The 13,105-nt window shown below is 48.9% G+C and overlaps 1 protein-coding gene across 3 annotated transcripts in view; it reads left to right on the top strand.

The window, feature by feature from the left end:
• The window catches only part of CDC42BPA (CDC42 binding protein kinase alpha), a 152,404-nt gene that overhangs the window by 121,412 nt on the left and 17,887 nt on the right, over positions 1-13,105 (top strand). For all 3 annotated transcript variants that reach the window (XM_069768389.1, XM_069768390.1, XM_069768391.1), the window contains 6 exons: positions 4,865-4,945; positions 5,025-5,130; positions 5,324-5,460; positions 5,565-5,704; positions 11,185-11,266; positions 12,292-12,508. In XM_069768389.1, the coding sequence (XP_069624490.1) occupies positions 4,865-4,945; positions 5,025-5,130; positions 5,324-5,460; positions 5,565-5,704; positions 11,185-11,266; positions 12,292-12,508 (763 nt within the window). The remainder of the gene's footprint in view (positions 1-4,864; positions 4,946-5,024; positions 5,131-5,323; positions 5,461-5,564; positions 5,705-11,184; positions 11,267-12,291; positions 12,509-13,105) is intronic.

The following is a 13,105-nucleotide window of genomic DNA, read 5'->3' on the forward strand; positions in this document are numbered from 1 at the left end:
CTCCATTATCTGCAGTGTATAGTGAGGTAAGACCCCCCCCGACACCCCCTTATCTGCAGTGTATAGTGAGGTAAGACCCCCGACATCCCCTTATCTGCAGTGTATAGTGAGGTAAGACCCCCGACACCCCCTTATCTGCAGTGTATAGTGAGGTAAGACCCCCGACACCCTCTTATTTGCAGTGTGTAGTGAGGTAAGACCCCCGATACCCCATTATCTGCAGTGTATAGTGAGGTAAGACCCCCCCGACACCCCTTTATCTGCAGTGTATAGTGAGGTAAGACCCCCGACACCCCCTTATCTGCAGTGTATAGTGAGGTAAGACCCCCGACACCCCCTTATCTGCAGTGTATAGTGAGGTAAGACTCCCGATACCCCCTTATCTGCAGTGTATAGTGAGGTAACACCCCCGACACCCCCTTATCTGCAGTGTATAGTGAGGTAAGACCCCGACACCCTCTTATTTGCAGTGTATAGTGAGGTAAGACCCCCCGACACCCCTTTATCTGCAGTGTATAGTGAGGTAAGACCCCCGACACCCCCTTATCTGCAGTGTATAGTGAGGTAACACCCCCGACACCCCCTTATCTGCAGTGTATAGTGAGGTAAGACCCCCTTATCTGCAGTTTATGGTGAGGTAAGACCCCCGACACCCCCTTATCTGCAGTGTATAGTGAGGTAAGACCCCCGACACACCCTTATCTGTAGTGTATAGTGAGGTAAGACTCCCGATACCCCCTTATCTGCAGTGTATAGTGAGGTAAGACCCCGACACCCTCTTATTTGCAGTGTATAGTGAGGTAAGACCCCCGACACCACATTATCTGCAGTGTATAGTGAGGTAAGACCCCCGACATCCCCTTATTTGCAGTGTATAGTGAGGTAAGACCCCCGACATCCCCTTATTTGCAGTGTATAGTGAGGTAAGACCCCCCGACACCCCCTTATCTGTAGTGTATAGTGAGGTAAGACCCCGACACCCTCTTATTTGCAGTGTATAGTGAGGTAAGACCCCCTTATCTGCAGTTTATGGTGAGGTAAGACCCCCGACACCCCATTATCTGCAGTGTATAGTGAGGTAAGACTCCCGATACCCCCTTATCTGCAGTGTATAGTGAGGTAACACCCCCGACACCCCCTTATCTGCAGTGTATAGTGAGGTAAGACCCCCTTATCTGCAGTTTATGGTGAGGTAAGACCCCCGACACCCCCTTATCTGCAGTGTATAGTGAGGTAAGACCCCCGACACCCCCTTATCTAGTGTATAGTGAGGTAAGACCCCGACACCCTCTTATTTGCAGTGTATAGTGAGGTAAGACCCCCGACACCCCCTTATCTGCAGTGTATAGTGAGGTAAGACCCCCGACACCCCCTTATCTGTAGTGTATAGTGAGGTAAGACCCCGACACCCTCTTATTTGCAGTGTATAGTGAGGTAAGACCCCCGACACCCCATTATCTGCAGTGTATAGTGAGGTAAGACTCCCGATACCCCCTTATCTGCAGTGTATAGTGAGGTAAGACCCCCGACACCCCCTTACCTGCAGTGTATAGTGAGGTAAGACCCCCTTATCTGCAGTTTATGGTGAGGTAAGACCCCCGACACCCCCTTATCTGCAGTGTATAGTGAGGTAAGACCCCCGACACTCCCTTATCTGTAGTGTATAGTGAGGTAAGACCCCGACACCCTCTTATTTGCAGTGTATAGTGAGGTAAGACCCCCAACACCACATTATCTGCAGTGTATAGTAAGGTAAGACCCCCCGACACCCCATTATCTGCAGTGTATAGTGAGGTAAGACCCCCCGACACCCCATTATCTGCAGTGTATAGTGAGGTAAGACCCCCCGACACCCCATTATCTGCAGTGTATAGTGAGGTAAGACTCCCGATACCCCCTTATCTGCAGTGTATAGTGAGGTAAGACCCCCGATACCCCCTTATCTGCAGTGTATAGTGAGGTAAGACCCCCGACACCCCCTTACCTGCAGTGTATAGTGAGGTAAGACCCCCGACACCCCCTTATCTGCAGTGTATAGTGAGGTAAGACCCCCGACACCCCCTTATCTGCAGTGTATAGTGAGGTAAGACCCCGACACCCCCTTATCTGCAGTGTATAGTGAGGTAAGACCCCGACACCCCCTTATCTGCAGTGTATAGTGAGGTAAGACCCCCGATACCCCCTTATCTGCAGTGTATAGTGAGGTAAGACCCCCCGACACCCCCTTATCTGCAGTGTATAGTGAGGTAAGACCCCCGATACCCCCTTATCTGCAGTGTATAGTGAGGTAACACCCCCGATACCCCATTATCTGCAGTGTATAGTGAGGTAAGACCCCCGACACCACATTATCTGCAGTGTATAGTGAGGTAACACCCCCGATACCCCATTATCTGCAGTGTATAGTGAGGTAAGACCCCCGACACCCCCTTATCTGCAGTGTATAGTGAGGTAAGACCCCCGATACCCCATTATCTGCAGTGTATAGTGAGGTAAGACCCCCGACACCACATTATCTGCAGTGTATAGTGAGGTAAGACCCCGACACCACATTATCTGCAGTGTATAGTGAGGTAAGACACCCCCCCCCCCCGACACCCCCTTATCGATGTCATGGGGCCCCTTCCCGCCATTTGCCGTGGGTGCAGACCTTGCGGTACTAATATCTAGGTCCTGTCCTGTTAAGGCCTCAATGAAGAGGAAGATCTGAGTTCTCTGGGAGGAGCCTGTTGCCTGACAACACACGTATAGATGTTGTCGTTATGGAGGTTGTCAGGTGCATTACGAGACTAGAGTTGAGCAGTTGGGTGGGTGCTGCTCTGGGGGCTTCAGTGTTCAGTCTGCTCCTGAATAACGGCCGGTCTCTGCTTCTGCCCCCGGTGCCCCAAGATCTCCCACGACATCCGCTATTCCCCATCGTCTTGTGGTGCTTGTGGGGTCCAGGATCCGGGGGCAGAAGTGAAGAGCGGCCTCCATGGAGGAGCGCACCGGACCAGGGCACCGCAAATACAGTTATTAAAAAAGAAACTGGAAAAGCTCCAGGGTTTGAAAAAAACAACATGGAGAACATCACCACGGCCGTCCCTAATGTTAGGTGACGTGATTAAGGCCTAGCTCTGCCGTCCATTTATGATTGGTGGGGGGGTCCGACTTACTGTTGGAATACAGGGACCGCAGTGCTACTTTCCCATGTCCAGCTGTGGGTCTCTGCGCTGCGGGCTCTGCCTGGTGCGGGGTCTCTGCGCTGCGGGCTCTGCCTGGTGCGGGGTCTCTGCGCTGCGGGCTCTGCCTGGTGCGGGGTCTCTGCGCTGCGGGCTCTGCCTTGTCCTGGGTCTCTGCGCTGCGGGTTCTGCCTGGTGCTGGGTCTCTGCGCTGCGGGCTCTGCCTGGTGCCGGGTCTCTGTGATGCGGGCCCTGCCTGGTGCCGGGTCTCTGCGCTGCGGGTTCTGCCTGGTGCCGGGTCTCTGTGATGCGGGTTCTGCCTTGTCCTGGGTCTCTGCACTGCGGGTTCTGCCTGGTGCCAGGTCTCTGCACTGCGGGTTCTGCCTGGTGCTGGGTCTCTGCGCTGCGGGTTCTGCCTTGTCCTGGGTCTCTGCACTGCGGGTTCTACCTGGTGCTGGGTCTCTGCGCTGCGGGCTCTGCCTGGTGCCGGGTCTCTGTGATGCGGGCTCTGCCTGGTGCCGGGTCTCTGCGCTGCGGGTTCTGCCTGGTGCCGGGTCTCTGCGCTGTGGGTTCTGCCTGGTGCCGGGTCTCTGTGATGCGGGTTCTACCTTGTCCTGGGTCTCTGCACTGCGGGCTCTGCCTGGTGCCAGGTCTCTGTGATGCGGGCTCTGCCTGGTGCCGGGTCTCTGCGCTGCGGGTTCTGCCTGGTGCCGGGTCTCTGCGCTGTGGGTTCTGCCTGGTGCCGGGTCTCTGCGCTGCGGGTTCTGCCTTGTCCTGGGTCTCTGCACTGCGGGTTCTGCCTGGTGCTGGGTCTCTGCACTGCGGGCTCTGCCTGGTGCTGGGTCTCTGCACTGCGGGCTCTGCCTGGTGCCAGGTCTCTGTGATGCGGGTTCTGCCTGGTGCCGGGTCTCTGCGCTGCAGGTTCTGCCTGGTGCCGGGTCTCTGCGCTGTGGGCTCTGCCTGGTGCCGGGTCTCTGCGCTGCGGGTTCTCTCTGGTGCCAGGTCTCTGCGCTGCGGATTCTGCCTGGTGCCGGGTTTCTGCGCTGCTGGCTCTGCCTGGTGCCGGGTCTCTGCGCTGCGGGTTCTGCCTGGTGCCGGGTCTCTGCGCTGCGGGTTCTGCCTGGTGCCGGGTCTCTGCGCTGAGGGTTCTTCCTGGTACGGGGTCTCTGCGCTGCGGGTTCTTCCTGGTGCGGGGTCTCTGCGCTGCGGGTTCTGCCTGGTGCGGGGTCTCTGCGCTGCGGGTTCTGCCTGGTGCCGGGTCTCTGCGCTGCGGGTTCTTCCTGGTGCGGGGTCTCTGCGCTGAGGGTTCTTCCTGGTACGGGGTCTCTGCGCTGCGGGTTCTTCCTGGTGCGGGGTCTCTGCGCTGCGGGTTCTGCCTGGTACGGGGTCTCTGCGCTGCGCGTTCTTCCTGGTGCGGGGTCTCTGCGCTGCGGGTTCTGCCTGGTACGGGGTTTCTGCGCTGTGTGCTCTGCCTGGTGCCGGGTCTCTGCGCTGCGGGTTCTGCCTGGTGCCGGGTCTCTGCGCTGCGGGTTCTCCCTGGTGCCAGGTCTCTGCGCTGCGGGTTCTGCCTGGTGCCGGGTCTCGGCCATCTCTGCTCCCTGTATGAATCTTATGGGTCGACCCTCTTGTATAATAAGATTTGTGCCTTTAGAGCTGGACCCCTGATATTAACCCTTGACAGGAGCCCCCTTGTCTTTTTTCAGACCGCAGACCACCCGCCGCGCTCTGCGCAGACACCGACAATCAGAGCTTCGTACCTGAGTTCGGGCCCCTCCACTCCTAAGGTAACGCAGGTGACGCGGTCGCCAGTCGGACCCCCATTTCCCGTCGGCTTTTTTAATACTTTGAATTCTTTTCCCGCAGCCCAAAGCTCATCAGTTTGTTGTGAAGAGTTTCATCACTCCGACGAAGTGTAACCAGTGCACCTCGCTGATGGTGGGGCTCGTCCGGCAGGGCTGCACCTGTGAAGGTGAGGGGGGATGTCAGGGGTCTGGAAGGTGAGAGCCTGCCGGACCTGCTCTGCCCCGGTGATACACAGGGTGACATGCAATACCTGGTTTCTCCTCTGGTGGCGCTGCAGATCCCAGCCGACTATCACTGATCCCAACCTGCAATCAGGTGATTATTTGGGGTCGTTATTTGTTTTTCTTTTCTTTTTCCAGTGTGCGGTTTTTCTTGCCATGTTACCTGTGCGGACAAAGCGCCCTCAGTGTGCCCCATCCCCCCGGAGCAGACCAAGGGACCCCTGGGCATCGACCCCCAGAAAGGAATCGGGACGGCTTATGAAGGGCACGTCCGTGTAAGTGGCATGTGCTGGTTGGATCGCTGGGAAATCGGCCTGGCCAAAGTTATTGCCGTTCCTTAATGGTGGAATATTGGTGTCTATTTGGTTTCTCTTTCTAGGTGCCCAAACCGGCGGGAGTGAAGAAGGGCTGGCAGCGGGCGCTGGCCGTAGTGTGCGACTTCAAGCTCTTCTTATATGATGTCCCGGAAGGAAAGTCCTCCCAGCCGTCCTGTGTAGTGAGCCAGGTGATCGATATGAGGTAAGGAATGACTGCACCAGCAGAATAGTGAGTGCAGCTCTGGGGTATAATACAGGATGTACTCAGGATCAGTAATGTAATGTATGTACACAGTGACTGCACCAGCAGAATAGTGAGTGCAGCTCTGGAGTATAATACAGGATGTAGCTCAGGATCAGTAATGTAATGTATGTACACAGTGACTGCACCAGCAGAATAGTGAGTGCAGCTCTGGGGTATAATACAGGATGTAACTCAGGATCAGTAATGTAATGTATGTACAAAGTGACTGCACCAGCAGAATTGAGAGTGCAGCTCTGGAGTATAATACAGGATGTAACTCAGGATCAGTAATGTAATGTATGTACACAGTGACTGCACCAGCAGAATAGTGAGTGCAGCTCTGGAGTATAATACAGGATGTAACTCAGGATCAGTAATGTATGTACACAGTGACTGCACCAGCAGAATAGTGAGTGCAGCTCTGGGGTATAATACAGGATGTAACTCAGGATCAGTAATGTAATGTATGTACACAGTGACTGCACTAGCAGAATAGTGAGTGCAGCTCTGGAGTATAATACAGGATGTAACTCAGGATCAGTAATGTAATGTATGTACACAGTGACTGCACCAGCAGAATAGTGAGTGCAGCTCTGGAGTATAATACAGGATGTAACTCAGGATCAGTAATGTAATATATGTACACGGTGACTGTACCAGCAGAATAGTGAGTGCAGCTCTGGGGTATAATACAGGATGTAATTCAGGATCAGTAATGTAATATATGTACACGGTGACTGTACCAGCAGAATAGTGAGTGCAGCTCTGGGGTATAATACAGGAGGTAACTCAGGATCAGTAATGTAATGTATGTACACAGTGACTGCTCCAGCAGAATTGTGAGTGCAGCTCTGGAGTATAATACAGGATGTAACTCAGGATCAGTAATGTAATGTATGTACACAGTGACTGCACCAGCAGAATAGTGAGTGCAGCTCTGGAGTATAATACAGGATGTAACTCAGGATCAGTAATGTAATGTATGTACACAGTGACTGCACCAGCAGAACAGTGAGTGCAGCTCTGGAGTATAATACAGGATGTAACTCAGGATCAGTAATGTATGTACACAGTGACTGCACCAGCAGAATAGTGAGTACAGCTCTGGAGTATAAGGGTATGTGTCCACGTTCAGGATTGCATCAGGATTTGGTCAGGATTTTATGTCAGTATTTGTAAGCCAAAACCAGGAGTGGGTGATAAATGCAGAAGTGGTGCATATGTTTCTATTATACTTTTCCTCTAATTGTTCCACTCCTGGTTTTGGCTTACAAATACTGACATAAAATCCTGACCAAATCCTGATGCAATCCTGAACGTGGACACATACCCTTATACAGGATGTAACTCAGGATCAGTAATGTATGTACACAGTGACTGCACCAGCAGAATAGTGAGTGCAGCTCTGGAGTATAATACAGGATGTAACTCAGGATCAGTAATGTATGTACATAGTGACTGCAGCAGCAGAATAGTGAGTGCAGCTCTGGGGTATAATACAGGATGTAACTCAGGATCAGTAATGTAATGTATGTACACAGTGACTGCACCAGTAGAATAGTGAGTGCAGCTCTGGGGTATAATACAGGATGTAACTCAGGATCAGTAATGTATGTATGTACACAGTGACTGCACCAGCAGAATAGTGAGTGCAGCTCTGGAGTATAATACAGGATGTAACTCAGGATCAGTAATGTATGTACATAGTGACTGCAGCAGCAGAATAGTGAGTGCAGCTCTGGGGTATAATACAGGATGTAACTCAGGATCAGTAATGTAATGTATGTACACAGTGACTGCACCAGTAGAATAGTGAGTGCAGCTCTGGAGTATAATACAGGATGTAACTCAGGATCAGTAATGTATGTATGTACACAGTGACTGCACCAGCAGAATAGTGAGTGCAGCTCTGGAGTATAATACAGGATGTAACTCAGGATCAGTAATGTATGTACATAGTGACTGCAGCAGCAGAATAGTGAGTGCAGCTCTGGGGTATAATACAGGATGTAACTCAGGATCAGTAATGTAATGTATGTACACAGTGACTGCACCAGTAGAATAGTGAGTGCAGCTCTGGGGTATAATACAGGATGTAACTCAAGATCAGTAATGTAATGTATGTACACAGTAACTGCACCAGCAGAATAGTGAGTGCAGCTCTGGAGTATAATACAGGATGTGACTCAGGATCAGTAATGTAATGTATGAAAATAGTGACTGCACCAGCAGAATAGTGAGTGCAGCTCTGGGGTATAATACAGGATGTAACTCAGGATCAGTAATGTAATGTATGTACACAGTGACTGCACCAGCAGAATAGTGAGTGCAGCTCTGAGGTATAATACAGGAGGTAACTCAGGATCAGTAATGTATGTACACAGTGACTGCACCAGCAGAATAGTGAGTGCAGCTCTGGAGTATAATACAGGATGTAACTCAGGATCAGTAATGTAATGTATGTACACAGTGACTGCACCAGCAGAATAGTGAGTGCAGCTCTGGAGTATAATACAGGATGTAACTCAGGATCAGTAATGTAATGTATGTACACAGTGACTGCACCAGCAGAATAGTGAGTGCAGCTCTGGGGTATAATACAGGAGGTAACTCAGGATCAGTAATGTAGTGTATGTACACAGTGACTGCACCAGCAGAATAGTGAGTGCAGCTCTGGAGTATAATACAGGATGTAACTCAGGATCAGTAATGTAATGTATGTACACAGTGACTGCACCAGCAGAATAGTGAGTACAGCTCTGGAGTATAATACAGGATGTAACTCAGGATCAGTAATGTAATGTATGTACACAGTGACTGCACGAGCAGAATAGTGAGTGCAGCTCTGGGGTATAATACAGGATGTAACTCAGGATCAGTAATGTAATGTATGTACACAGTGACTGCACCAGCAGAATAGTGAGTGCAGCTCTGGAGTATAATACAGGATGTAACTCAGGATCAGTAATGTATGTACATAGTGACTGCAGCAGCAGAATAGTGAGTGCAGCTCTGGAGTATAATACAGGATGTAACTCAGGATCAGTAATGTATGTACATAGTGAGTGCAGCTCTGGGGTATAATACAGGATGTAACTCAGGATCAGTAGTGTAATGTATGTACACAGTGACTGCACCAGCAGAATAGTGAGTGCAGCTCTGGGGTATAATACAGGATGTAACTCAGGATCAGTAATGTAATGTATGTACACAGTGACTGCACCAGCAGAATAGTGAGTGCAGCTCTGGGGTGTAATACAGGATGTAACTCAGGATCAGTAATGTAATGTATGTACACAGTGACTACACCAGCAGAATAGTGAGTGCAGCTCTGGAGTATAATACAGGAGGTAACTCAGGATCAGTAATGTATGTACACAGTGACTGCACCAGCAGAATAGTGAGTGCAGCTCTGGGGTGTAATACAGGATGTAACTCAGGATCAGTAATGTAATGTATGTACGCAGTGACTGCACCAGCAGAATAGTGAGTGCAGCTCTGGGGTATAATACAGGATGTAACTCAGGATCAGTAATGTAATGTATGTACACAGTGACTGCACCAGCAGAACAGTGAGTGCAGCTCTGGAGTATAATACAGGATGTAACTCAGGATCAGTAATGTAATGTATGTACACAGTGACTGCACCAGCAGAATAGTGAGTACAGCTCTGGAGTATAAGGGTATGTGTCCACGTTCAGGATTGCATCAGGATTTGGTCAGGATTTTATGTCAGTATTTGTAAGCCAAAACCAGGAGTGGGTGATAAATGCAGAAGTGGTGCATATGTTTCTATTATACTTTTCCTCTAATTGTTCCACTCCTGGTTTTGGCTTACAAATACTGACATAAAATCCTGACCAAATCCTGATGCAATCCTGAACGTGGACACATACCCTTATACAGGATGTAACTCAGGATCAGTAATGTATGTACACAGTGACTGCACCAGCAGAATAGTGAGTGCAGCTCTGGAGTATAATACAGGATGTAACTCAGGATCAGTAATGTATGTACATAGTGACTGCAGCAGCAGAATAGTGAGTGCAGCTCTGGGGTATAATACAGGATGTAACTCAGGATCAGTAATGTAATGTATGTACACAGTGACTGCACCAGTAGAATAGTGAGTGCAGCTCTGGGGTATAATACAGGATGTGACTCAGGATCAGTAATGTAATGTATGTACATAGTGACTGCACCAGCAGAATAGTGAGTGCAGCTCTGGGGTATAATACAGGATGTAACTCAGGATCAGTAATGTAATGTATGTACACAGTGACTGCACCAGCAGAATAGCGAGTGCAGCTCTGGAGTATAATACAGGATGTAACTCAGGATCAGTAATGTAATGTATGTACACAGTGACTGCACCAGCAGAATAGTGAGTGCAGCTCTGGGGTATAATACAGGAGGTAACTCAGGATCAGTAATGTAGTGTATGTACACAGTGACTGCACCAGCAGAATAGTGAGTGCAGCTCTGGAGTATAATACAGGATGTAACTCAGGATCAGTAATGTAATGTATGTACACAGTGACTGCACCAGCAGAATAGTGAGTACAGCTCTGGAGTATAATACAGGATGTAACTCAGGATCAGTAATGTAATGTATGTACACAGTGACTGCACCAGCAGAATAGTGAGTGCAGCTCTGGGGTATAATACAGGATGTAACTCAGGATCAGTAATGTAATGTATGTACACAGTGACTGCACCAGCAGAATAGTGAGTGCAGCTCTGGAGTATAATACAGGATGTAACTCAGGATCAGTAATGTATGTACATAGTGACTGCAGCAGCAGAATAGTGAGTGCAGCTCTGGAGTATAATACAGGATGTAACTCAGGATCAGTAATGTACGTACATAGTGAGTGCAGCTCTGGGGTATAATACAGGATGTAACTCAGGATCAGTAATTTAATGTATGTACACAGTGACTGCACCAGCAGAATAGTGAGTGCAGCTCTGGGGTATAATACAGGATGTAACTCAGGATCAGTAATGTAATGTATGTACACAGTGACTACACCAGCAGAATAGTGAGTGCAGCTCTGGAGTATAATACAGGAGGTAACTCAGGATCAGTAATGTATGTACACAGTGACTGCACCAGCAGAATAGTGAGTGCAGCTCTGGGATATAATACAGGGTGTAACTCAGGATCAGTAATGTAATGCATGTACACAGTGACTGCACCAGCAGAATAGTGAGTGCAGCTCTGGAGTATAATACGAGGGTGTATTACTACCGCCTCTTACTCAGGTGCCTTTGGGACTGGGCAGTGGGGTTCCTAGTCGTTTGGCCCTCAGCAGTCATTATTTTATCCTAGCCTGGGTTGGGTGATGCATGTGGTTGATGGGACCACCCTATATAACAATGTTCGGGTCCTGACCTGGACCAGAAGCTGATTCCTGATGATATTGTTCTGGTTGCAGGGACGAGGAGTTTGCGGTGAGCTCGGTTCTAGCATCTGATGTTATCCACGCCAGTCGTAAGGACATTCCCTGCATTTTCAGAGTAAGTCAGAATTCCTGGGCACATTTGTGATATCGCCCCATTCCCGCTGCTCCACCGCGTATTCGGATTAGACGGCTTCTGACGGAACAACAGTTTGGCCACTGTGGATCCCTGGCACGGATCGGATGGAGGAACACGTGACTGCACGCTCCCACTACTTTGCTCAGTTTTTGAAGCAGAAGTTTTCCAACTCTACAATCAAAACTTGTGGTTTCTGGAGAGTTTCTAGAACTGATGGGCAGCTGTACTTGCAAACCTTCTTATGTGTATTGTTCATTTAAGCCCAATCATTTATCAGTAATAATTATTCACTGTATATTTGTGCTAATTAATGTCACAGCTTACCTCCTTCTCCTGTACAATGACTGATAACACCTCTATATACAGTAGATAACACAGGATCCACCATTCACAATAGGTGATGTCACAGCTCACCACCTCCTCCTGTACAATGACTGATAACACCTCTATATACAGTAGATAACACAGGATTCACCATTCACAATAGGTGACGTCACAGCTCACCTCCTCCTCCTGTACAATGCCTGATAACACCTCTATATACAGTAGATAACACAGGATCCACCATTCACAATAGATGATGTCACAGCTCACCTCCTCCTCCTGTACAATGACTGATAACACCTCTATATACCGTGGATAGCATAGGATCCACCATTCACAATTGGTGATATCACAGCTCACCACCTCCTCTTGTACAATGACTGATAACACCTCTATATACAGTAGATAACACAGGATTCACCATTCATAATAGGTGATGTCACAGCTCACCTCCTCCTGTACAATAACCTCTGCACAGATCATGGTCACAATATTCTCCCGTGGAGATCATAGATTCTCTAGCATAATAATGATACAGAACACAAGATAAGGAATTTAAAAAAAATGTACATCAGAAAAAATAAGCCAGATATAAATTGGTTTTAAATATTAATATTTATAAATGATTTATTATTTCTGTGTCCCGTTAACAATAATGCATCTTCTGCCTCTTCTCCAAGGTGACTGCGTCTCAGCTGTCGGCGTCCAGCAATAAATGCTCGGTCCTGTTCCTGGCAGACAGCGAGAGCGACAAGAGCAAGTGGGTGGGAGTGCTGAACGAGCTGCACCGGATCCTGAAGAAGAACAAGCTGAAGGACCGCTCCGTCTACGTGCCTAAGGAGGCGTACGACAGCACGCTGCCGCTCATCAAGAACACGCAGTCCGCCTCTATTCTCGGTGAGTGACGGCGACCGGGGATTATGTACAAATAACGAGGACGGCGCCCAGAGCCACTGATCACATCTCTGCTCTTGCTTTTATATTGCCCTCAGTCTGATATCTAGGAGAGCGATTTAGGGTTGTCTCTCATGTTCACCCATTCCCAACATGTGCATAACACACCAGCTGCAGTGGTAATGAGCAAGTTCAGCAGCGACCCTTAACAGTACCCTTAAGTGCTACTGTCAAGATCTACCATCTGTATTTTTAAAGTGCGCTTCATAGGATGTAGTGATATTAGTTACATACATCAATACAGTTCTATCGCAGTTTATAGAACAAGCAATTGGGCGATCACAGGTTCCAGTCCCAGAGGGCAAATAAAAAATAATAGAATAAGTAAATAAATCAGCCTAATTTTTCTCTTTAAAACTAAAGCCATTAAAAATATTGTAGCAAAATATCTCCTTCACATAGGTATATATGTGTGACTAGCAGTAATTTAACATCTGTCCTGAGGCTGCAGGGGTCACAGTATATATTATCCTGAGAAAGCAGTCTGCTGTCTTTAATTTTGCCAGGGGGTCTTGCTAAGATCCAGGAAGGGGAAATGTT

This window comes from Ranitomeya imitator, chromosome 5 (assembly GCF_032444005.1).
Source record: "Ranitomeya imitator isolate aRanImi1 chromosome 5, aRanImi1.pri, whole genome shotgun sequence".
Classification (NCBI taxonomy): domain Eukaryota; kingdom Metazoa; phylum Chordata; class Amphibia; order Anura; family Dendrobatidae; genus Ranitomeya; species Ranitomeya imitator.